At 34.0% G+C, this 26,554-nt stretch overlaps 1 protein-coding gene across 1 annotated transcript in view; it reads left to right on the forward strand.

Annotated features, from left to right (window-relative positions):
- ASZ1 (ankyrin repeat, SAM and basic leucine zipper domain containing 1) overlaps nt 1-24,029 on the forward strand; it is a 79,940-nt gene extending 55,911 nt beyond the window's left edge. Inside the window, 9 exon segments of the mRNA XM_004269851.3 lie at nt 5,524-5,635; nt 6,182-6,316; nt 8,051-8,169; nt 9,597-9,672; nt 10,637-10,693; nt 12,836-12,945; nt 18,966-19,071; nt 19,894-20,007; nt 23,877-24,029. Coding sequence (XP_004269899.2) covers nt 5,524-5,635; nt 6,182-6,316; nt 8,051-8,169; nt 9,597-9,672; nt 10,637-10,693; nt 12,836-12,945; nt 18,966-19,071; nt 19,894-20,007; nt 23,877-24,029 — 982 coding nt within the window.
- Nucleotides 24,030-26,554: the final 2,525 nt, after the last annotated feature.

Consider the following 26,554-nt stretch of genomic DNA (forward strand, 5'->3'; position numbering starts at 1 on the left):
CTTGTTTGTGTCATTCATCACTATTTTCCCAGCACAAGCACAGTGAGGTACTCTGATGTTTTTCTATGTAGATAGGTAAATTAATGAAACCTCATATTAGAAAGCATAACTTCTTTCATGATTTTTCAAAAACACATTTCTACAGTCCACTATACCCACCACCAGTCCCTCCCATCAGAAAACTTGCACAAGCCTCTTACATAGCCTCATCCAACAGAGGGCAGACAGCAGAAGCAAGAAGAACTACAGTCCTGCAGCCTGTGGAACAAAAACCACATTCACAGAAAGATAGACAAGATGAAAAGGCAGAGGGCTGTGTACCAGATGAAGGAACAAGATAAAACCCCAGAAAAAAAAACAAATAAAGTGGAGATAGGCAACCTTCCAGAAAAAGAATTCAGAATAATGATGGTGAAGATGATCCAGGACCTCAGAAAAAGAATGGAGGCAAAGATGGAGAAGATGCAAGAAATGTTTAACAAACACCTAGAAGAATTAAAGAACAAACAAACAGAGATGAACAATAAAATAACTGAAATGAAAACTACACTAGAAGGAATCAATAGCAGAATACTGAGGCAGAAGAACGGATAAGTGACCTGGAAGACAGAATGGTGGAATTCACTGCTGCGGAACAGAATAAAGAAAAAAGAATGAAAAGAAATGAAGACAGCCTAAGAGACCTCTGGGACAACATTAAACACAACAACATTCGCATTATAGGGGTCCCAGAAGAAGAACAGAGAGAGAAGGGACCAGAGAAAATATTTGAAGAGATTATAGTCGAAAAATTCCCTAACATGGGAAAGGAAATAGCCACCCAAGTCCAGGAAATGCAGAGAGTCCCATACAGGATAAACCCAAGGAGGAACACGCCGAGACACATAGTAATCAAATTGGCAAAAATTAAAGACAAACAAAAATATTGAAAGCAGCAAGGGAAAAATGACAAATAACATAGAAGGGAACTCCCATAAGGTTAACAGCTGATTTCTCAGCAGAAACTCTACAAGCTAGAAGGGGGAGGCATGATATACTTAAAGTGATGAAACGGAAGAACCTACAACCAAGATTACTCTACCCAGCAAGGATCTAATTCAGATTCAATGGAGAAATCAAAAGCTTTACAGACAAGCAAAACCTAAGAAAATTCACCACCACCAAACCAGCTCTACAAGAAATGCTAAAGGAACTTCTCTAAGTGGGAAACACAAGAGAAGAAAAGGACCTACAAAAACAAACCCAAAACAATTAAGAAAATGGTCATAGGAACATACATATCGATAATTGCCTTAAAAGTGAATGGATTAAATGCTCCAACTGAAAGACACAGGCTTGCTGAATGAATACAAAAACAAGACCCATATATATGCTGTCTACAAGAGACCCACTTCAAACCTAGGGACACATACAGACTTAAAGTGAGGGGATGGAAAAAGATATTCCATGCAAATGGAATCAAAATAAAGATGGAGTAGCAATACTCATATCAGATAAAATAGACTTTAAAATAAAGAATGTTACAAGAGACAAGGAAGGACACTACATAATGATCAAGGGGTCAATCCAAGAAGAAGATATAATAATTATAAATATATATGAACCCAACATAGGAGCACTTCAATACATAAGGCAACTGCTAACAGCTATAAAAGAGGAAATCAACAGTAACACAGTAATACTGGGGCACTTTAACCCCTTACACCAATGGACAGATCATCCAAAATGAAAATAAATAAGGAAACAGAAACTTTAAATGACACAATAGACCAGATAGATGTAATTGATATTTATAGGACATTCCATCCAAAAACAGCAGATTACACTTTCTTCTCAAGTGCTCATGGAACATTCTCCAGGATAGATAACATCTTGGGTCACAAATCAGTCCTCAGTAAATTTAAGAAAATTGAAATCGTATCAAGCATCTTTTCCGACCACAACGCTATGAGATTAGAAATGAATTACAGGGAAAAAAACGTAAAACACAAAAACAGATGGAGGCTAAACAGTACATTACTAAATAACCAGAAATCACTGAGGAAATCAAAAAATACATAGAGACAAATGACAATGAAAACACGATGATCCAAAACCTATGGGATGCAGCAAAAGCAGTTCTAAGAGGGAAGTTTATAGCTATACAAGCCTACCTCAAGAAACAAGAAAAATCTCAAATAAACAACCTAACCTTACACCTAAAGGAACTAGAGAAAGAAGAACAAACAAAACCCAAGATTAGCAGAAGGAAGGAAATCATAAAAATCAGAGCAGAAATAAATGAAATAGAAACAAAGAAAACAATAGCAAAGATCAGTAAAACTAAAAGCTGGTTCTTGGAGAAGATAAACAAAATTGATCAACCATTAGCCAGATTCATCAAGAAAAAGAGGGAGAGGACTCAAATCAATAAAATTAGAAATGAAAAAGGAGAAGTTACAACAGACACTGCAGAAATACAAAGCATCCTAAGAGACTACTACAAGCAACTCTATGCCAATAAAATGGACAACCTGGAAGAAATGGACAAATTCTTAGAAAGGTTTAGCCTTCCAAGACTGAACCAGGAAGAAACAGAAAATATGAACAGACCAATCACAAGTAATGAAATTGAAACTGTGATTAAAAATCTTCCAACAAACAAAAGTCCAGGACCAGATGGCTTCACAGGTGAATTCTACCAGACCTTTAGAGAAGAGCTAACACCCATGCTTCTCAAACTCTTACAAAAAACTGTGGAGGAAGGAAAACTCCCAAACTCATTCTATGAGGCCACCATCACCCCGATACCAAAACCAGACAAAGATACTACAAAAAAAGGAAATTACAGACCAATATTACTGATGAATATAGACAAAAATCCTCAACAAAATACTAGCAAACAGAATCCAACTACACATCAAAAGGATCATACACCATGATCAAGTGGGATTTTTCCCAGGGATGCAAGGATTCTTCAGTATAGCAAACCAATCAATGTGAAACAGCATGTTAACAAACTGAAGAATAAAAACTATGTGATCCTCTCAATAGATGCAGAAAAAGCTTCTGACAAAATTCAACACCCATTTATGATAAAAACTCGCCAGAAAGTGGGCATAGAGGGAACCTACCTCAACATAATAAAGGCCATATATGACAAACCCACAGCAAACATCATTCTCAATGGTGAATAACTGAAAGCATTTCCTCTAAAATCAGGAACGAGACAAGGATGGCCACTCTCAACACTATTATTCAACATAGTTTTGGAAGTCCTAGCCACGGCAGTCAGAGAAGAAAAAGAAATAAAAGGAATCCAAATAGGAAAAGAAGAAGTAAAACTGTCATTGTTTGCAGATAACATGATACTATACATAGAGAATCCTAAAGATGCCACTAGAAAACTACTAGAGCTAAAGAATGCATTTGGTAAAGTTGCAGGATACAAAATTAATGCACAGAAATCTCTTGCATTCCTATACACTAATGATGAAAAACCTGAAAGAGAAATTAAGGAAACACTCCCATTTACCATTGCAACAAAAAGAATAAAATACCTAGGACTAAACCTGTCTATGGAGACAAAAGACCTGTATGCAGAAAACTATAAGACACTGATGAAATAAATTAAATATGATACCAACAGATGGAGAGATATACCATGTTCTTGGATTGGAAGAACCAATATTGTGAAAATGACTATACTACCCAAAGCAATCTACAGATTCAATGCAATCCCTATCAAATTACCAATGGTGTTTTTTACGGAACTAGAACAGAAAATCTTAAATTTTTTATGGAGACACAAAAGACCCCAAATAGCCAAAGCAGTCTTGAGTGTAAAGAACGGAGCTGGAGGAATCAGACTCCCTAACCTCAGAATATACTACAAAGCTACAGTAATCAAGACAGTATGGTACTGGCACAAAACCAAAACATAGATCAATGGAACAAGATAGAAAGCCCAGAGATAAACCCATGCACCTATAGTCAACTAATCTATGACAAAGGAGGCAAGGATATACAATAGAGAAAAGACAGCTCTTCGATAAGTGGTGCTGGGAAAACTGGACAGCTACATGTAAATGAATGAAATTAGAACTTTCCCTAACACCATACACAAAAATAAACTCAAAATGGATTAGAGACCTAAATGTAAGACCGCACACTATTAAACTCTTAGAGGAAAACATAGGAACAACACTCCTTGACATAAATCACAGCAAGATCTTTTTTGATCCACCTCCTAGAGTAATGGAAATAAAAACAAAAATAAACAAATGGGATCTAATGAAACTTCAAAGCTTTTTCACAGCAAAGGAAACCATAAACAAGATGAAAAGACAACCCTCAGAATGGGAGAAAATATTTGCAAACGTATCAACGGACAAAGGATTAAGCTCCAAAATATATAAACAGCTCATGCAGCTCAATATTAAAAAAACAAATCACCCAATCCAAAAATGGGCAGAAGACTTAAATAGACATTTCTCCAAAGAAGACATACAGATGGCCAAGAAGCACATGAAAAGCTGCTCAACATCACTAATTATTAGAGAAATGCAAATGAAAACTACAATGAGGTATCACCTCCCACCAGTAAGAATGGGCATCATCAGAAAATCTACAAACAGCAAACGCTGGAGAGGGTGTAGAGAAAAGGGAACCCTCTTGCACTCTTGGTGGGAATGTAAATTGATTCAGCCACTATGGAGAACAGTATGGAGGTTCCTTAAAAAACTAAAAATTGAACTACCATATAATCCAGCAATCCCACTACTGGGCATATACCCAGAGAAAAAAACATAATTTCAAAAGACACATGCACCCCAATGTTCATTGCAGCACTGTTTACAATAGCCAGGTCATGGAAGCAGCCTAAATGCCCATCAACAGACGAATGGATAAAGAAGAAGTGGTACATATATACAATGGAATATTACTGAGCCATAAAAAGGAATGAAATTGGGTCATTTGTTGAGACGCAGATGGATCTAGTGACTGTCATACAGAGTGAAGTAAGTCAGAAAGAGAAAAACAAATATCATATATTAACGCGTATATGTGGAACCTAGAAAAATGGTACAGATGAACCAGTTTGCAGAGCAGAAATTGAGACACAGATGTAGAGAACAAACGTATGGACACTAAGGGGGGAAAGAGGCGGGGGGGTTGGTGGTGGTGGTGGAATGAATTGGGCGATTGGGATTGACATGTATACACTGATGTGTATAAAATAGATGACTAATAAGAAGAATCTGCTGTATAAAAAAATAAAATAAAATTCAAGAATTTAAAAAAAACCCACATTTCTTCACTAGAGGGTGCTGTGTAAGCATTCAATACTTTTAAGAGTGTAATCTCCCTTATATTTATTTATTTGCTGGAAAATTGGATTTTCGGATCCCCTGATTTCTGAAAAGCTTTCATGTTTCTTTACTTTCAAAACAACACTGATGGTATTATGTATGGTAAATTTCATGGCTTTGAAGAACTGTTAAGGGCAGCATTGACACAGTTTCTTTTTTTCCTCCTCTGTAGGAGACTTATGACTCCCATCATGTATGCTGCACGGAATGGTCACCCTCAGGTTGTTGCTCTCCTTGTTGCTCATGGAGCAGAAGTTAATACCCGGGATGAGAATGGCTATACTGTGAGAACCGATTGTACAGTGTTCCTTTTTATCTCTAGGATGTTAATATCTTATTATCAGTAGTCCACAAGGGAGGTTTTTTAAGAAGTAAAAATTATAGAAGGGCTGGGATGTAATTGCTGTTCAGTGAAGAAAAGCAACAGCTTAAATGGGAAAAAAGAAATTATCTGTTTCTCTTGGTCCTCACCCTTGACACAAGAAACTGTAACACACTACAAAGCCTGGATTCTGGAATACAAATGGAATTCTTTTTTATAGAAAACAGTTCTGTGATTGGCAGATAAATCGTTTTATTCTATAACATCACTTGTCTGTGTAAAACATTATTTGGTCTTACAAAATCAGTGAACACTGGCAGTCTGCTTTGCAATTACAACTTTGGAAATAGGTTTACATTTTATTGTGAAATGATGAGATTGCATCATTCCATTAATTAACCATGTTCACTTTTTTATTGTGCCATAAATACTGTTGAAAAGTTTTCCCCTCTGTGTCATATACACTCCCTCTCTTTAAACAGTCTTCTTTTTTTCCCCCTACTTACAGGCTTTAACATGGGCAGCACATCAGGGTCATAAAAATGTAGTTTTGAAGTTGCTTGAACTTGGAGCTAATAAAATGATACAAACCAAAGATGGAAAGACACCAAGTGAGATTGCAAAAAGAAATAAACATCTAGAGGTATCCTGTTATTAAACTAATTTTTCTTAGCCTATATTATTGTTTGTAAAACTTTTGTTTTGTTAGAACTTACTACTAAAATAATAGTATATCTGGCTATTATTAAATGTTTCAATGTGTAATTTTCTTCCAGCCAGGTAATGAAAACTTTATATTACTAGAATATTTATCTTTCACTAAATAAGAGGAATTTATAATGTGGTAATTTAAAAACTATATAAAGGGATAATAAAGTCTTATCTAGCCCTAGAAATAAAATTGTAATAGACTTTAAATGTTTATTTAAACATTTCCAACTGGTTCAGATTTTCAAAAATTAGTGTATTGACAGTTAGTAAAATTTCAAAATTTGCACATGTAATTAAACTATTGTTTTAAAATTTTAATACATATTAAACAATTTAAAAATTAAATCCTTTAAGCTACATTTACCTCTGTACATTTGACAAGGTATGTAATAAATTGATAACATGCTTGGGTATATGATTTACAATCATTCAGATCTTAAAGTCAGTAATAAATATTTGCCATACATTAAATTATTGATGTAAACTTTTGGTCTGAATATTAAAGCCTTCAGCCAAAGGTGTGTAATTTCTAAGCAAGGATCAAATATAGTACAACTGTAAATCTAAGTTATATAGTTCAAGTTCTAAAACTGAGTTTCTGAATTTGAAAACTTGTAACATTCCAAAGTTTCCATCATATAATACTCAGACCATGCCAGTTTTGTTGCATGTAAAATAACTTCCTCTATTTTTTTATTATTATTTTTTTTTGCAGTACGCGGGCCTCTCACTGTGTAGCCTCTCCCGTTGCAGAGCACAGGCTCCGGACACGCAGGCTCAGCGGCCATGGCTCATGGGCCCAGCCGCTCCGCGGCATGTGGGATCCTCCCGGACCGGGGCACGAACCCGTGTCCCCTGCATCGGCAGGCGGACTCTCAACCACTGCGCCACCAGGGAAGCCCCACTTCCTCTATTTTTAAGCAGCCTATAAACATGCCTATCATTTTATAACTCAGATCTACATTTCCAAAATTATTCTAGTGTAAATGCTAATCACTGAAGCCCTGTGAAACTTTAAAAAGAAATTAACAGTTTTTCTACTAAGCTTTGGAAATTTGAAAACTTTTAATTAATATACTGCATCATTAAATTTAGGGTAGATGACAGTGAATTTGACATACTAAGAAATTTATGAACATCAAAGATTATTTTGAGTCATAAAGTGTTTCTTGAAGTGAGATTTGGTTTTGTATCTTGGCTGATTATATGACTTAAACTTGGCTTGCTAAAAAGTTAGAACTAAGAAGTTTGAAAACTAAGAAATTTCACATCTCTTTAAGGTGTACAGTTGAGATTTGTTTACCTTAGTCGTGCTTCTTTCTCTCTCTCTATTTAAAAATGTATTTAGGGCTTCCCTGGTGCCGCAGTGGTTGAGAGTCCGCCTGCCGATGCAGGGGACACAGGTTCGTGCCCCGGTCTGGGAAGATCCCAAATATCGCGGAGCGGCTGGGCCCGTGAGCCATGGCCGCTGAGCCTGTGCTCCGCAACGGGAGAGGCCACAACAGTGAGAGGCCTGCATACCGCAAAAGAAAAAAAAAAATGTATTTAAAAATACTTAGTCTTTCTGATTCACTTACCAAAATGGAAGTTTTAGTTTTGTTTTATATCGTTGAAAATATTATATTAATTACTATCTTGCTTTAATTTTTACTGTAACTTTTTTCAGATCTTCAACTTTCTTTCCTTGACTTTAAATCCTTGGGGAGGAAAGCTTCAACAGCTAACTAAAGAAGAGACTATTTGTAAACTATTGAGAACAGATTCTGATAAAGATCACATATTTAGGTAACATAGCATGTTTCTGTTCAACACAATACCTATAAATGAGTAAAAATTGTGCATGTTTTTTATTACTTATAGTAAATGTGATGACTTATTTAAAATATATATTTTAAACTTGTACAAGCATTTAAAAATATTACTTAGAAATGTCTGAATTTAAGTGCTTTGTTCTCCAGAATTTTAGAAAAATTTGACATACATGTACTAACAGTAATGAGAATAATTTTTTACTTTAAATAAAATATCAACAATACAGTTTTTTTCTAAAAGGTTCTAAGATTATATTTTTGTTAGTGTTCAAACTAGATTGCATCTTGCTCTCTAATTCTTTATAGCAGATTTCTGATTTTATAAGCTAAAAATAAAAATACGTTTTTTCCCCTGAACACAGTTGTTCAGTACATGGCCACAGCATTATCCTCTACTTACCTACATTTAAAATAGTTAGTAAATTTTTACTTCCTACAATTAAAGAGATTTTCACGTACAGACCGCTCACAAGGAATACAGCTGACCCTTGAACAATTCCGGGACAGGGGCGCTGACCCTGTCCTTGGAAAATCTGTATCCAAGGTTCCTCCATCTCTGCAGTTCCACATCTGTGGATTCAACTAACCACGATTGTGTAGTACTATAGTATTTACTATTGAAAAAACTCCATGTGTAAGTGGGTCTGCACAGTTCAAACTGTGTTGTTCAGGGATCAATTGTATAAATATTGGCAAATATTTTCCTTCTTAGGAAAAATGAGCTTCATTTTACTATCACCATTTTCTCTGTTTACTTAAATCTTCACTCAGGAAACCTTTCTTATTCCTTTGTATAACATAGGTCTAGTGGGTAAATTTGCAAATATAGGCATACCTCAGAGATATTGGGGTTCAGTTCCAGACCACCACAATAAAGCAAATATCACAATAAAGTGAGTTATGCAAATTTAAAAGTTATGTTTACACCATACTGTAGTCTATTAAGTGTGCGATAGCATTCTGTCTACAAAAACAATGTACATATATTAATTAAAAAATACTTTATTGCTAAAAAATGGTAACCATCATCTGAGCCTTCAGCAAGTTATAATAGCAACATCAAGAATCACCATAACAAATATAATAATGAAAAAGTTTGAAATATTTCAAGAATTACCGAAGTGTGACACAGATACACAAAGTGAGCAGATACCGTTGGAGAAATGACACCAGTAGACTTAGTTGACATAGGGTTGTCACAAACCTTCAATTTGTAAAAAACAATGTCTGCAGATAAAGCAATAAAGCAAAGCACAGTAAAACGACATATGCCTGTATATTCTACATAGACTCATGCTTACTCATTCTTATTCTCATTCTCTCTCTGCATCATAAATATATATTTATTATTTGTGCACTGATAGTCTGTTCTGAAATTGACATTGCTATAAATATGTATAGTTCATATACAGCATTTGGAGATCTGGAAATATTTTTACATGGTCTTGGACTTGAACATATGACAGATTTACTGAAGGTAAGATTTTGTTTAAGCTATGGTGAGTTATGTATGCATGTTTATTTGTTGGTTAACATAACATTAAATATTAATTCATAAGCATGCTTATGAAGGGGTGACAGATGTACTTTTCTCCATAACTTGTAGTATTGATACATCCCATTTTAAAATTACAAGCATTGTGAAAATTTATTATTATAGAAATTTACATAAATTAGAATCTGGCTTTTACCCACTGCCCAAAGCATCACAGAACTCCTTGTACATCTAAGCCCTTAGTCTGTTTTTGCAGTTGCTGATCTTTGTGTATAGAATATTAGAAGCATGATTTTAAACCAAACAAACCAGGTATCAGATTCTTGCTCTAATGATTATTAACTGAAATATGTTACTTAAATCTCCTTTTTTTTCATAAGGATGGTAATACCTAGTGTAGGATTGTCATAAATATTAAATTAGATCATATGTGAAGCACTGTTGTAGGTATTTTAGGCATGCATTATGGGATTTGAGCAGATGACAGTTATCAGCCATTTAGCTGATACTGCAGCAGTAAAGCACTATTTAAGACAGGCTCTCCTTAAGAATATGCACATTCATTTAGGCAGTTTAGAATTGGGTTTCATTATACAATCGTGAAACTTCCTAATTGAGAAATATTCAGTAAAACCAAATTTTATTAATATTATACAATTATAAATTTTAAAAATTCATAAAACAATTTCTGTCAAATTTTATAGAGCTGTTTTCTTTTTATGTAAGCAAATATAAGTTGTAATACTTTTTTCTGAATCTGGGAAACTAGTTATGTTTATATTTTTTTTAGTAATTATACATATTATTATACTCATTACTATCTACCCAGTAGTTGAAAGTTTTTAGGCGGGTAGCATATAACTGACTAACTTATATGTACAGTTGCCTACTTCCCCTTCTACTTTTTCATTTATATAGAAAGGTGGCATTTTTTTCTTTTCTACAGGAAAGGGATATAACTTTAAGACATCTTTTGACCATGACGAAAGATGAGTTTACAAAGGTTAGTATCAATTTCAAAAACTCCAGACATTATCTTTCATATTTTTAATAGTTTGAATCCTTTTATTTTCTATTTAAAAAATCCTACAGCTATAGACTGTGAGTGATCTTTTGCTAGGTTCCTCATTAGATATGATTATGGATAACCATATCTAAAATCTTCCATTCCAATATTAAGTTGCCTTAGGAATATTTAAAGACTTACTTAAAAGCTTTTGCACAGCAAAGGAAACCGTAAACAAGATGAAAAGACAACCCTCAGAATGGGAGAAAATATTTGCAAATGAAGCAGCTGACCAAGGATTAATCTCCAAAATTTACAAGCAGCTCATGCAGCTCAATATGAAAAAAACAAACAAACCAATCCAAAAATGGGCAGAAGACCTAAATAGACATTTCTCCAAAGAAGATATACAGAGTGGCAACAAACACATGAAAGAATGCTCAGCATCACTAATCATTAGAAAAATGCAAATCAAAACTACAATGACATATCAGCTCACACCAGTCAGAGTGGCCATCATCAAAAAATCTATAAACAATAAATGCTGGAGAGGGTGTGGAGAAAAGGGAACCCTCTTGCACTGTTGGTGGGAATGTAAATTGATATAGCCACTATGGAGAACAGTATGGAGGTTCCTTAAAAAACTACAAATAGAACTACCATACGACCCAACAATCCCACTACTGGGCATATACCGAGAAAACCATAATTCAAAAAGAGTCATGTACCAAAATGTTCATTGCAGCTCTATCTACAATAGCCAGGAGATGGAAGCAACCTAAGTGTCCATCAACAGATGAATGGATAAAGAAGATGTGGCACATATATACAATGGAATATTACTCAGCCATAAAAAGAAATGAAATTGAGTTATTTGTGGTGAGGTGGATGGACCTAGAGTCTGTCATACAGAGTGAAGTAAGTCAGAAAGAGAAAAACAAATACCATATGCTAACACATATATATGGAATCTAAAAAAAAAAAAATGGTTATGAAGAACCTAGGGGCAGGATGGGAATAAAGACACAGACCTACTAGAGAATGGACTTGAGGACACGGGGAGGGGGAAGGGTAAGCTGGGACAAAGTGAGAGAGTGGCATGGACATACATACACTACCAGATGTAAAATAGATAGCTAGTGGGAAGCAGCCACATAGCACAAGGAGATCAGCTCAGTGCTTTGTGACCACCTAGAGGGTTGGGATAGGGAGGGTGGGAGGGAGGGAGACCCAAGAGGGAAGAGATATGGAGACATATGTATATGTACAACTGATTCACTTTGTTATAAAGCAGAAACTAACACACCATTGTAAAGCAATTATACTCCAATAAAGATGTTAAAAAAAAGAATAAAGACTTAGAGTTGTTTTTTTTCATTCAGATTAGTTATGACATCTCAACTAAAACTGGTGGTTTATTTCTAAACATGAAATAGATCTGTAAAACAGTATAAAACAGGTTACTTAGAAATAAGATGTGGTTTTTTGTACATGTGGGTATAAACGTGTTCTTCAAATACTGCCTTTTGCTAGTTTCTCAAAATGACCAAGACTTATTATTTTGCTAATGAGTAGTATTAAGTAACAATTTGAAAATAGCTCTGGGAAATATCAGAGATACTTTAATAGGTAGGATACATAAAAAGGAATGATCTTCCTGTATGAGCACATTGGAAACTTGAAATCTTTACCATCACTGAAAATCAAACCATACTACTACTTAGCTAAATCCAGGATAGAAAATTTAGTTAATTCTAAAGGTAGAACATAGACAAAAAGAAGACTTAATTCTCAGTTAATCAGTGATAACATTTTAAATAATATTTTGAAGGAAAAATTGTTTTACTCTGGTTTTCTGGAAACATTATATATTAAAATCTAGTAATTTGTTTTTAGAATCCATCACAATTGTTATATAATGCAAAAAATTGACTATAGTCACTATATATCTAAACATTTTAGTGATGTAACCTAGTCAGTCCAGTTACAAGCAAACGTATATTTTTCAGTATGGTTTTATTCCAATATGTATCTATTTTTTTCAAGATGTTAATTAATCAAGTAGAAAACTTCTTCAGTAATTTTGTATATTGTTCAAGTATGACTACCTTATTGTACTTTAAAATCATTTCTACTTAGAATGGAATTACCAGTAGAGATCAGCAGAAAATTATGGCTGCTCTTAAAGAACTAGAGGTAGAAGAGATAAAATTTGGAGAATTACCTGAAGTGGCAAAGTTGGAAATCAGGTAAAATTAACCTACTGGTTTACATTAATACTGTTTAGAACCAACTTTCTTTTTTAATTGAATTTTGATAATGTCCAAGTTATTTTACTTAATACCATCATTTTGGCAGGGATATGGATAGTTCATTTTGCGATATATTGTGTTCTGAAGTAGAAATTACTTTATAAAGTCAGTTTTTACCAAGAAGCAAAACTAATGCATCTTCTTAACTTACATAGAAATATTTTTGTTGTATTTTTCCATTGCATTTTGTTAAATGAGTTAATTAAAAGATCCCATGCTTTTCATAGTGTAGCTCTTACTCTCTTTAAATCATATAAATGTCAGATTGAAGATTCAGAGGGTAATATTTTTGCTTAGGGCAATAAGAAAGCATTTCTCATGTACTCAGCTCTATTTTCAGCCTTATTCTTTATGAAATTATGTTATCAATATATAAAGTTCATTTCAATATTATAAACTTGTCAAACACTGATTAGTAGCAATATTAGTAATCTAAAATTTATTTTGAAAATAATGGTATTTGATTTTTTAAACATATTGTGGAACAGTAAATGATTTTTTTAACTTTTTATTTGAAATAATTTTAGATTCACAAGAAATTGCAGAGACGTACAGAAAGGTTCTATGTACCCTTCACCCAGTGTCACCCAGTATACCCAGTTATCTTGCATAACTATAGTACAATATCAAAACCAGAAACTGACATTTTTCTGGTTTGTATTTGTATTTCATTAGTTATACACGTGCTCATTTGTGTGTGTGTGTGTGTGCATGTGTGTATAGCTCTATGCAATTTTGTCATGTGTGTAGCTTCTCATAACCACTGCCACAATCAATATACTTAACATACCATCACCACAATGCTACCACATACTACCCCTTCATAGCTCCCACCACCCCTCCCCCATCCCTAAAACTAGCAATCGATAATTTGTTATCCATCTTTAAAATGATGTTATTTCATGAATGTTACATAAATGCAATCATACAGTATGTATCCATTTTTGATTGGCTTTATTCAGTCAGCCCAATTTCCTTGAAGTTCATCCAAGTCTATAAAATATAATACTTACAAGTGCAGTAGTATAGTGTAGCCTGCCTAACACTAACATTGCAACTATGAGAAACATTAATTAAACATAGGAATAATAAGTTTCCACACCATTTTAAAATTTAGATAAGTCTTCTAGGGGATAATTTAGATGATCCAGATTTCTTTAAAAATGTTATTGCAAAATTATTTCCCTTTCTCTAACTGTATCTCCTTTTAACAAGATGATCTATATTCAAAATAATGCCTCATCATTGTTTCAAAATAACATTGCATCTCTTAAATATCTAAGTACATTGTAAAGGATTTCAGTTGTGAGGACTTAAATCAGCAAACTTTGAATCTCTTTGTTCATTTTCTTTACTTTCTAATTTATTGCTTCTATGAAGGAATATTCTGAGTTCTACATGACTGAATTGCAAATTAAATTTTTTAATATAACTTATTTGTATGATGTCAGAGTTACCTCTATGAATTTTCATTGTTGAGATTTAATAGACTTAAAGAATGTACAGAATCCTGAATGGTTCACTTATTAAAACTGCTGAATTTTTTAAAAAATAAAACTGGCGGACATATATTTCAGGAATTTGACCTTGTTATTAAATCACAGACTTTGTTTACATGCTGTTATGGAAAAGGTTTTACTTCCCATTTGTTCAAAGTCATTCTTTAAGGAAGAAATTAGTCATTAAGTCATAAGAAAACTAACAGCAGGAAAAGTTGAACTGATTGATTATAATCTTCTGGTAATGTGACTTCAACAATTTAGCTACTGATTTATTTTAAGATACTTTTCTTCTATGTGTTCAGTTTTATAAAATAGTCTGTTACAGGAACACACATGCACAGTACATTTACTTTTTTCTACAGTTGGCCTTAGTATGTTTTCAGAATTAGAGAATGCAATCTAAAAATACTAATAACCATTTCATTACTACTTTGAGATATTTTGAACACAAATATTTTCACCCATGTCTTGACATTTTCAGCAGTTTCTGCCCAGACCTTTTTCCTGAGCCTTTTTGATACTTACTTAAATGTATCAAAAGCATCTCAAAATTATGTCTACTTAGGAAATGATTTCTCCTCCAAAAAAAATTTGTATAGATGCAAATTTTCACACAAAAAATACATTGTTCACATCTATTATAAATATTCATCCAATATAAACTTGGAAACTCTAAATATTTAAGGTGAATGGTTGGATTATATTACATCAGTATAATTATTTTATTCTGTTGTTTAAATTATTTTGAGATTTAATGTCATGGAAAAATACTCATAATAATATAAAAGGCAATATAAAACAGAGTGTGAGGTATAATGCCAGTTGTATATATTCATATGAAAAATACTAGAAGAAAATGTGTACTATAAGAAAATATTCTGTAAGAAAATATTACCAGTCATTATCTTTGGGTGATAAAAGTATTGGTAATTTTAGATTTTTCCAGATAGTCTACAGTGAGCACATAGTACTTCTGTTTGGAGTACCTTTATTTAAAGTATAAATTTTATCCTAATACTTAACTTCACATTTTTAAAATATGGCCTGTTGTTTCAGTCAACTTACACTTTGTTGTGCTGCAGTAACAAATAACTTCTGAATCTAAATAACTTACAGAAACAAAGTTTATTTCTTGATCGCCTATATCATGGATCAGCTGCAGTGAATCTCCTCCTTATTATTCTGAAAACAGGCTGGAGAAATAGCCCCACCTCGAACTGTTCAAAAGTTACATAGTCACTTCCAGTCATATTTTATTTGCCAAAGCAAGTCATATGGCCAAGCCTCTTGTAATCCTCTGGCAGAGAGAGGCCTGGTAGTATTTGGCTCAGTAGAAGACATGACAATTTGATCAAATAATATAGTCTACCATACGTATGCCATATCTGCTTATTTTGAAATCCTTAAATAAGTACAAAATTATCAGGGCTGCCATGTAAAGGTATGTAGGTTGTACAGCTGTGGGGTGGGGGCTGGGCAGCCAGTCACACAGTGTATGATGAAAGGCACATTTTTGAGTTGTGTTTTTTATAATTTGCCTATCCATATTCAGTGGCCCTGAAAATTATACATCACAAGAAAGGTATATATTTTGCTTTCATCCATTAAGATTATGTAATTTTGTTAATAATAGTATTTGCTTATTTGAACTGAGTTGTTAACTTAGTCTTCCTTGAGAATAAGAGCTTATAAGTTTATATTCCACATATATATGTGTGCTTTGACTATCTAGAATAATATACCTGCTATCATTTTGAATGACAGTTCTCAATGGATCTTAATTTCCTTAAGAATCATTACATAAAAAATATATAGGGCATTAATGAATTACTTATTCAAGTACTTATTTTTTCATTGATAATAAATAAAATTTGAGTAAAGAGCACTAAAATATAAGTTTTAAGTATACCTTATATAAACACTACATGGAAACAGAAAAATTAATACAAGTAATGACTGCTGTTGTTTCGACAGAAAAATATGTTCAAGTTCTGTTCTTTCTTGAGCAAAAAGCAGAAAGAAAATTAATAAAGAAGAATTATATTTATTTGGAAATGTTTTTATAAATACCACTTTTGCTAGATAGAACAAGAGCTTATCTAAATTTTTTTATTTCAATTTGCTTTTATAAAGCAGTCATCAGATACTTTTCATAGTTGGTGACTTGATTATATATATATTATATTTGTAAAGTTTAAAGTCTTTATTTTGTATAAACTGTTTATTTTTCAATCTAATAGCTAAGAGAAAAGATTTCTTTTAAATTAAAATACTATATAAAAGTCGTGTCTTAGAGAAAAGTTTGCTATTAAGTTTCATTAGAGGTTGTCCTTGCTTGCTTTTTATAACCTTTCCTCCTAGAAACAGCATGAAAGAAACTTTGTACAGTGTACAGTCAAAACTTCTACCTATAAGAATTTCATTTTGACTCAGAAGTAGCTTTTAGTCCCATTGTATTAGTTTTTGTGTGAATTTTTATTATAATAGATACTGCTAAATAACTCTCCAGAAAGGTCATCTCACAGATTTGTCAACTCTTGATACTAATGATCTACCTAATTTTTGTCATTCCACTAGAATATAACATCTTATTTTAATCCCATGTTTATTATCCATTTAAAATTTTTTTTCTTTTCCTCTGAGTTACCTATTCTTATCCTTGGTCCCCTTTTCTATTTGGCTGTGTTAGTTTCTTTGTAGCTTTCACAATAAATTGGCTTCTGTCTTTGAAACTAATCTAGTCATCAGTATCTCTTCATTGTCTGAATCATTGGACTAATCCTAATTATTTAACATGCTTGACTTTTTTCCTCCATCTTGAATCTATTCCCTTCAATACCTTTCATAACAGACCTTAACTCCTGATTTTCTTTTTCTCAGGCTACTTTTCCTTTGATAGCTTTTTTCTTCTACCCCTATCAACTCTCCCCTCTTCACAATATGTATCTTTTTTCTTTGTGGTCCCTCCATGACCATTGTTTTGATTTCTACTGGTGACCAAAATTATAGACATTTCTGATACTTCTGTGGTTTGTGCCTATATTCATAATTGCAGGAAAGACTGAAATTCTGTTAGAGGTTAGTGAAAATAAACATGTAGTTTTTCCCCATGTAAGTTCATCAACTCCCCGAATTCTGTGTAGCCTCATGAGGCTGTGGACCCCAGGATAAGTACCTACAAGACTGACGTTTCTACTTGCCACCTACATGTCTCATATCATTGCCATCATCATCATTATTAAGTTTGTTTAAATGCTATATATATACTAGACAGAATGCTAGGTGCTTTTCACATGTTACCTCCTTCAGTCCTCCTGACACTCCTTTTACCTCAGTTCTACAGATACGGAAATATTTGGCTGAAGATTAGGTTTGCCCAAGATCATAAAGCTGTGGAAGCTGAATTCAGACTCAGGTCTTCCTGACACTAGAGACTGTGTTCTTAATTATTATGCTATATTGCTTTCTCTTCACCCCACTTCTTTCTCCACCACCCGCCCCCAAATTCACTTCCCTGCTTGGTAGTGCCATCTTCCACTGCAACCAAAGAACTTAGAATAACCCTAGACCTTTCCTTTTCTTTTACGTGCAATCCATCACCAACTTCTTCAGTTTATTCTCCTAAACATTTCTTAAACTAGTCTCCTAATTATTCTATTTCCACTTTTTGTTTTCCTTTAATCCACACCACTCCCCAAATAAACTTTCTCGTACGAAAATCTGATTTTCTACTTTCCTGTTTAAAATTCTTTAGTAACTGTACATTATCCAAAAGATAATATTCCATTCCTTAGCATGTCACGAAAGTTCCTTAAACAAGTGATCCTGTACAGCCTCCTTTCTTACGACTTTCCCATAATTGTGCTTTAGTTATACCTTGGAGACCTACTACCCCTGTTCTTTCGCACCTGCTATTCTCTCCGTCCAGAATCTCTTTTCTTCCTTACCTACCTGACAAACTTATTTTTAAGCTCCAGACTCAGTTCAAGTATGAACTCTATGAAGCATAACTAAATCCCTATTCCCATTATACTAGATTCATTATGTCTGAGTTTTAGATGTCTCAACTATAAACTACTGTTAATAACATCTACCTTACAGGAGATGTTGGGAAGAATTTAAAAAATAATAAATGTAAAATAACTAGTGCAGTGCCTTCACATAATAGACATTCAAATACTGGCACTTTTATGTTCCTTCTTCATATGTCCCTGTGAATAACAATGTTATAATTCTATGTCTGCTTCTCATCCTGAACTTTGAGATCCTCAAGATTGGATGCTTGGTTTTCTTTGTATGCTCAAAGTCTGTTTCAGTTGCTAATACAAAGTAACTATTCTACAAATATTTTTTTAAAGAATCTAATAAATGTTATGACTAGACATTGAATAACTAGCCAAGTAAAATGGAGTAAATTGTTCATATTAGTGATTCCTTTTTATTTCCTCTCTTTAGTGGTGATGAGTTCCTCAACTTTCTTCTGAAATTAAACAAACAGTGTGGCCATTTAATAACAGCTGTACAGAACATTATTACTGAGTTGCCTGTAAATTCTCAGAAGGTATTCTACAAGTTATTAAATGAAGTAAAGTATGAATGCTGGGGAACATTCCAGATAAGTTAATGATAACTCAATAAACTGTAATGATCTGGTAAAACTGTGTCCTCTGTAAAATCACCTAAGATCTAAATAAGTCAATTTATTTAATATTACTTTTTTATACTAATTAATTGAAAAACTTTGTGTTCTAGCCCTCAAGAAAAGGAAAATGAGTCAGACCAAAAGTTAAACTGATCTGTGTATTGAACTTACCATTTGTTCTTAAAGGGAATTTAATTGTTTAAAATATAAAGTGACAGGAGACCCAAGTGAAAGTTGAAACAAAACAGTGTGTTGAGTGTTATTAAAAACCATTTCAATATAAGGATTTTTTAATGAAGGAAATTTTAAATAGAGAAAGTGTAAGTGACCTGTAAAAGCAAACTTGTTTTGTAAAGTTTTTCATGTGATTTGGTTTTAGCTATTTGCATATAGTGAAAAATATTTAATGCACTTGTTTTCCTATGAGTTTTATATAACACTAATATGGGAATCATGTCATTCTTCAAACCTTCATGACTTTATTCACCATAAATATTTTTATTACTAATATTAGTCTCCATGGTGATATATATATATATTTAATAAATGCATTCAGGAAACTGATTTGACTATTTATATAAAAATACTGAGTTCTTTTGGTGTCAGGATTTATCCTGAATAAAAAAATGCTTTTCAGTTATGTAATTTAATATTTGATAATGTTGTATACTTTTTGTGGATATAAAGTTGTGAAAAGTTGCTTTCCATTCTTTAAAATGTAACTTTTGAAAATATTAACAGATAGTACTAGAATGGGCTTCTCCCCGGAATTTTACTTCAGTTTGTGAAGAACTGGTTAGTAATGTTGAAGACTTGAGTGAAGAGGTCTGCAAACTAAAAGACTTAATTCAGAAGGTATTTAAATATTTAAAATTAAAAAGGGGGAAGATTATTTACAGCATAATATGTTAGACAATGAAGCAGTTCTGACGAGCAACTTAAGCTCCCACTAGACAGGTGGAGAAAGGACAGTTTTCAAAGGAAGAAATATACATAGGAAACAAACTTTGTTGGTCATTAATGAAATGCATACTGAAAGAACAGTGATATATCATTTTCATACTATAAATTATCAGGGAATGTATTACCCTACCCATTACTGGTTATAGTTCATCAAACATAGTATTTTCATGTGAGACTGATGTCTAAACCACTTTCAAAAACAGTTTGGCAAGATGTGGCAAGGACCATAAAAATATTTGTATCTTTAATAGTACTAGTTTAATGATTCCAAAATTATATGTACGTAAATGTCCTATACGAGAATGATTTAATAAATTATGGTATAACCGTTTCTTATAATGATATACAGCCAGTTAAAAAATATAATGAAAAGAATATATCAGCTTGTTAAAGAAGTTCTATTTCTAATTTTTATTTACATATATAAATGTGAATATAAAAAAACTACCAAAGATGAAATGTTATTAGCTCTGTTAATGAGGTAGGGTTGTGGATAAAATATTCCTTCTATTTTCTAGACTTTTTTTTTGGCTGCATTGGGTCTTTGTTGGGGCACATGGGCTTTCTTTAGTTGCGACAAGCGGGGGCTCCTCTTCGTTCTGGTGCACGGGCGTCTCATTGTGGTGGCTTCTCTTGTTGTGGAGCACGGGCTCTAGGTGCGTGGGCTTCAGTAGTTGTGGCACATGGATTTAGTTGCTCTGCGTCATGTGGGATCTTCCCCAGACCAGGGCTCGAACCTGTGTCCCCTGCATTGGCAGGTGGATTCTTAACCACTGTGCCACCAGGGAAGCCCCTTCTAGACTTTTTATGGTATCTTTTATAATTTAACTTTTTAAAAGAGTATGGGTTTTTGGTTCTTGTTCCTATACTCATATAGAAGTATGTATTTTGGTTTAAGGACAGGTGATTTTTTTCCCCCTTTAAGAAAACTGGCTATAACAAAACCTAAGCTGCTAAAATAGAGAACTCTGTTGAAGGTAGATAATAAAGGGCAACACTTTCACTTGACTAAAGAACTCATTTCTGAGTCTCCATGTCTAATAAATATATTTGATATCGATAAAGTTTTTGTGAAATATCTGATGTGAACATTAGATTATGCGTTAAATTTTTATAGCATCAACCCATGTCATTTAATATTTTCATTAGTATTTTATCAAAAAAGTTATTTTCCTCAAAATAAACTTTATACATGTTCCAGGCAATTTGTCATTCTAGCTATTAACATGTTCAGTCAAAAGGAGTCTTTTTTAAAAATGAGCAGAAAATTGTGAAGCAAATTCTACAAAATTATAGGGGGATAAAGACATTTAAAATAGGACAAATGAGCAATATATTTCACATATTTTGTAGATGATAACTCCTTTCCAGAGAAAGGCATCTTAGAAGTTGTATTATCTCTGACATTTATTCATTCAACAAACCTAAGGGTGCCTCCTGTATGTCAGGCAACTGTGCTACACATTAGTTTCCTAATTATTCTCTCTACTTCCACTTTGTGTTCCTTTAATACACAGCACTCCCCAAATGAACTTTCTCATGCAAAACTATGATTTTATACTTTCTGAACTTGCTGACAACACGAAAATTATAGCACCATTCATCTTCACTATATCTATCATCTAGAAGAATTGAAGGGAAATGGTATTGATTTTACTTATTAGCATGGTGTTTTTCATGGGGATGCAAGAGAAATTTGGAAGGATTTGTGTAAAGATACTTCCTGCAAAGCACCAACCTTTAATGTTTAGTGTAAGAAATTCCCTAAGACATCTTTGTCTCAGGATTGGTAATTATTTGTTTTCTCCAAGATGAACTAAAAACATCTGGGGAGGTGGGGTGGAAGATTAAGATGAAATTAGAGAGAGCACCCAGATTTTTCTTAAGAAACACTGCTTTCGGAGTGTAACTTTGACTTGAAAACATGAACAATTCAATCAGGTACCATAATATTTATTTTAATAAATAGAGAAAATTTTCAGCTTTCTTTAGCTAAATGGAAGGTTGTTTTTCTTTGGTCTTTTCTACCTTGAATCTATACATTTCTGTGTAAGGACTGGCCTTGAAAACATATTCATTGGTTCATAATAACAGCAGATATAGTTCTTTGGGCAGGAGCGTCTTAATTTTGCAGCAAGCCTGTGCATTGGGTTTTCTTTGGATTAGGCTTAAACAAGTAATAATCACCAAATAAGATTTTATTTAGAGAACTATGAGGCTTCCAGATTTGGGAGTATGCTATCATGCCTGTTAAGCTTATGATATTTTAGAGTTTACCAATAATAACAGAAGGGATTTTTTAAAAGAAACATATGGGCTATCATAGATAAGTATATGGAGGTAACAGAGAGGGTGGGAGAGGTCAAGGCCAGACTCTAACACCACATCATTCTCTTTCAAACCAACACACTGACAGGCTCCTGTCAGAAAGGGTCATTCTAAGTAATTGGTTAATAAAAGGAATGACTGTCTCAGGATCCAGTAAATGGAGCATCAGTGTCAAAAAGGAATCTGTTGCTGAATGAAGCCATTTGGAAGTTAGACCAAGAATACAGTATTAATGAGATTGGCATTGAAGTCCATCTTCTACTATAAATTTGAAATTAATTTTGCAGGGTTTTTTAATTAAATATTTACACTGTAGATTTGAGAAGTAGTTATTTTTGCTAATGTTGAACGTATGTCACCACTCCAGCACAGGATGTTTCTAGTAAATATCACTCTGTAAATGTGCCTGATTCTTTTTATCTTTCAAGGATCTTTTGGTTTCTGCTCATTCTCCCTCTTCTGCCTCTCCCCAGCAACTATCTCCTCCCTCTCCCTCCCCCCTCCCCTCTCTCTCTCTCTCTCTCTCTCTCACACACACACTCACACACACACACACACACGCGCGCGCGCGCGTGCACATACACACACACGAGTTGAGAGGCCTTCTTTAGCAAGAAAGTTCTATGTATAGGAATTTAGAAACTGACTGGGTCATGTACTTTCATTGTTGAGACGTGCAAAAAGAACCACTGAAATTTTTGTTAACATTTGTTCCTGCGAATATATTTAAATAAAGGATTATACTTCTAGTGTTAGCATCGAATCTTCTAGTTTCTGTTGAATTTCATGTACTGCAGGTATGCCATAACAATACCTTTTTTAATAAGGTTCACTTTTTTTGTAAGAAATCAGTTGATATTTAATACAAAGGGAAAAACGACTGTCGTTCCTTATAGGTAGAAATCGAAACTTTAACATTAAAGGAACTTTATCTCCTGACATAAAAACATGTTTTTAAAATGTAATAATCTATAGAAGCATTTTTTTTTTTTTTTTTTTTTGCGGTACATGGGCCTCTCACTGTTGTGGTCTCTCCCGTTGCGGAGCACAGGCTCCGGACGCGCAGGCTCAGCGGCCATGGCTCATGGGCCTAGCTGCTCCGCGGCATGTGGGATCTTCCCGGACTGGGGCACGAACCCGCGTCCCCTGCATCGGCAGGCGGACTCTCAACCACTGCGCCACCAGGGAAGCCCAGAAGCATTTATTTTTAATGTAAAACTAATAGTCTACTATAGTGGGATCCTGGTTGAAAGAAAGACTGTCTTTTAAGATTTTGAATCTTTACTTTAAATCTTCCACGGGAATCTTGCATTTAGGCTACATCTAAATCAAGTAATTAACATGGATATTTTGATATTTTTTAAAATCAAAGATATTTTTATTTTCACTGTACTGCACATTAACTTTTTCATTTTTCCCATACTAAACATTAGTTGCAAAATGAACGAGAAGATGATCCAACTCGTATACCGTTAAAGGAAGAAGTATCTACATGGAATAGTAGACTTTTGAAGAGGACGGCTATCACCGTATGCGGATTTGGGTTTCTTCTTTTCATTTGCAAGCTAACTTTTCAGAGAAAATAACCCTAATATTTGTTTTGAGTAATTATGTATATCTTATTCACATTACCTAAAAATGTTGCTTTTAACTGTTTGTGGCACAGTATAACTACATTCTTAGCCAACACTCCATAGGAAAAATTATGATAGCTTACTGCAGAATGTTTTTCTTTAGGAAGTGGTTTGTCAGTTTGAGTTGACAATATAATTTGTTATATTTTTATGTTAACTTTGATCAAGCAGTAAATTATAAGTGATTCTTAAGTTTGATCCTATCCTGTGACTCTAATAAATAACATTTAAAATAAATAAAAGTTTTATCTTAATATTCTTTGACATTTATAAAAGTGTGTTCATTTGTCACAGTGAATCTTACACTATTTGTAAAGTGTTCATAAATTAGGAGCTTTCTTTTAGTTCTAATTTTTCCCTTCCATTATTATGTAATAAGGAATTTCTTATTTAGTTTTTTTAGTTATATATCATTATAAGGAAATTATTAACTTGAGAGTAGTTTAGAGAATGCAAAGTATAAAGATAAAATGTAAAATTTTTGAATTATGGATTAAAACCTAGGGAAAATATTTTAAATGTAAATTTTAAAAAGCAGAAAATTCAGAGAGTAGTGTGGAAAGCCTAAAGCACATTAGAATTTTTAATGTAATGTACTTTTGGGAACATATGACATGTACTATGTGTAACATTCTTGAGGATGGTATGAAAGTGAATGGCATTTGGCGTATAATTTCTCATACCAATCTAAAGAAGTAATGCACGATTTCTTTGTGGGGCTTTTTTTTTCAAAATCAAAATAATAATATTCAGATTTTTAAAGTGAGGTTAATAAAAAGGCAGGCCTAATTTAGCAGGCAATATAGTAGTTAAATCTTGCTTGACTTAGTACCGTACTTAGAACAGATGCAGTTGATCTACAACTGGGATAACAGTGCTTTTAGCAGTGCTCTTTTTGACTGTCTTTTTCTAATCTCTCGATAGGCTGTCTGCCTCATTTGGTATTATACCCAACCCTTAGGCTCCACTAATTACTGGTTGATTGCTCTACTGTTTTGACATGCCCTGGGGCATGAATTGCTCAGCAGTCTCATAGAATTAAATTTGGACAGGGGTAATTTTTGAGGCCAGCTTTTGAGGCTTATTCTGATCAGGGAAGGGTCCTTCTCAGCTGTCTCTTGCCCTGGTTCTCTCTGGTGAACTAGCTGGCCTAGTTCACCTTAGAGGAGCTGTTGTCTTCAGGAGTGCCCTTAGGCTTGATTTTCTCCACATTCTCTTTCAAATGAAGTCAGTTCCTTTGCGGAGAACTCTGAAACTCTCTTTCTTATGGACTGCTTCTCCCCCCTGGACAAAATCTCTGAGCCACTCCTCTGAGTGCTGGGTGGGGCAGTAGCCTCTGGTCTTCTGCGTTTGCTTCTTACAGTTCTGCCCTATAAGTGAGCTGGCGAAAGGCAGATCGCGGCCTTAGTGTTCTGGCCTGCCATTCCTGGGGTAGAGTTCTCATCCTGTGAGGCTCAACGGAAGGAGAGAGCCCTCAACCTCTCAGCCACACTCATCAGAATTTAGCTGCTCAAGCTTGGAGTTGGAGGGCATTAGAAAAGCTGGAGGATTGCCCTTCAGATGAGATATGGTAACTCCTATTTGGGAGCTGAGGGGAGAGGGAGCCCCATCTTCTTGGCCACATCCACCCAGAGCTTTTGGAGCTTTTGCTAAACTGAGATGACTTGGGGTTGCCGGGAGGCAGGTGGTAAGGGAGAGATTGGATCAGTGGCTCAGTGTTCTGAGTTTTAGTAGGTTTTCTTGAATAAATGTTTTTTCATTTGTTCTGAGCCCTTAGGACTCTGCAAAGACTTTAAAGTGCCAATAAAAACATTATACTGGACGTACGTGACACATTTGTTCGTTATTAGAGGAACTAATTCAAAACTATTTGAGCAACGTTCTATTATATTCCTCTACCTGTAAATTCAGATTATCTTATCAATATTCTAAACAAAATGAACAAATTTTTATATTGCATAACAATCTTGGAGAGAGAGTAAATGACATTTTCAGAAGTGTCACCATCTCTGGACTTATCTCTGTAAGGCAGTATTATTCACGTTTCTCTTCCCAACTGATCTTTCATAATTGTTTCCATGAATGTTCTTCCTTCCTGGAATCGTTCTAACACTTTAATCTTCTGTATTTTCTTTCCTTTTGAAGTCCATGTCTACTGTGACGTGCTCCCTCTTCCCTCTCAACCCCTAACCTTCACTTTTCTGTTGACAGATAAAGCAGAAGGTAGCCCAGGTTCCTAGCCCTGTCACATTATATTGTACCTTGTCCGAGTCTTGGTTTCCTCAACTGTATAATAGATTCTAAAGACTAAATGAATCAGAACAATGCCTCCTTGTTAATAGGTCCAATTTGGAGTTCTGAAATTAGAACTAAATCTTAGGGGCTTTATGTAAGAGAATCAATGCTTCCTAGACAAAGTGAACCCCTCATAAGTGGTTTTGCTTTTTGAGCTCACATCCAGAGATATGATATGAGAA

This window comes from Orcinus orca, chromosome 9, assembly GCF_937001465.1.
Source record: "Orcinus orca chromosome 9, mOrcOrc1.1, whole genome shotgun sequence".
Lineage (NCBI taxonomy): Eukaryota > Metazoa > Chordata > Mammalia > Artiodactyla > Delphinidae > Orcinus > Orcinus orca.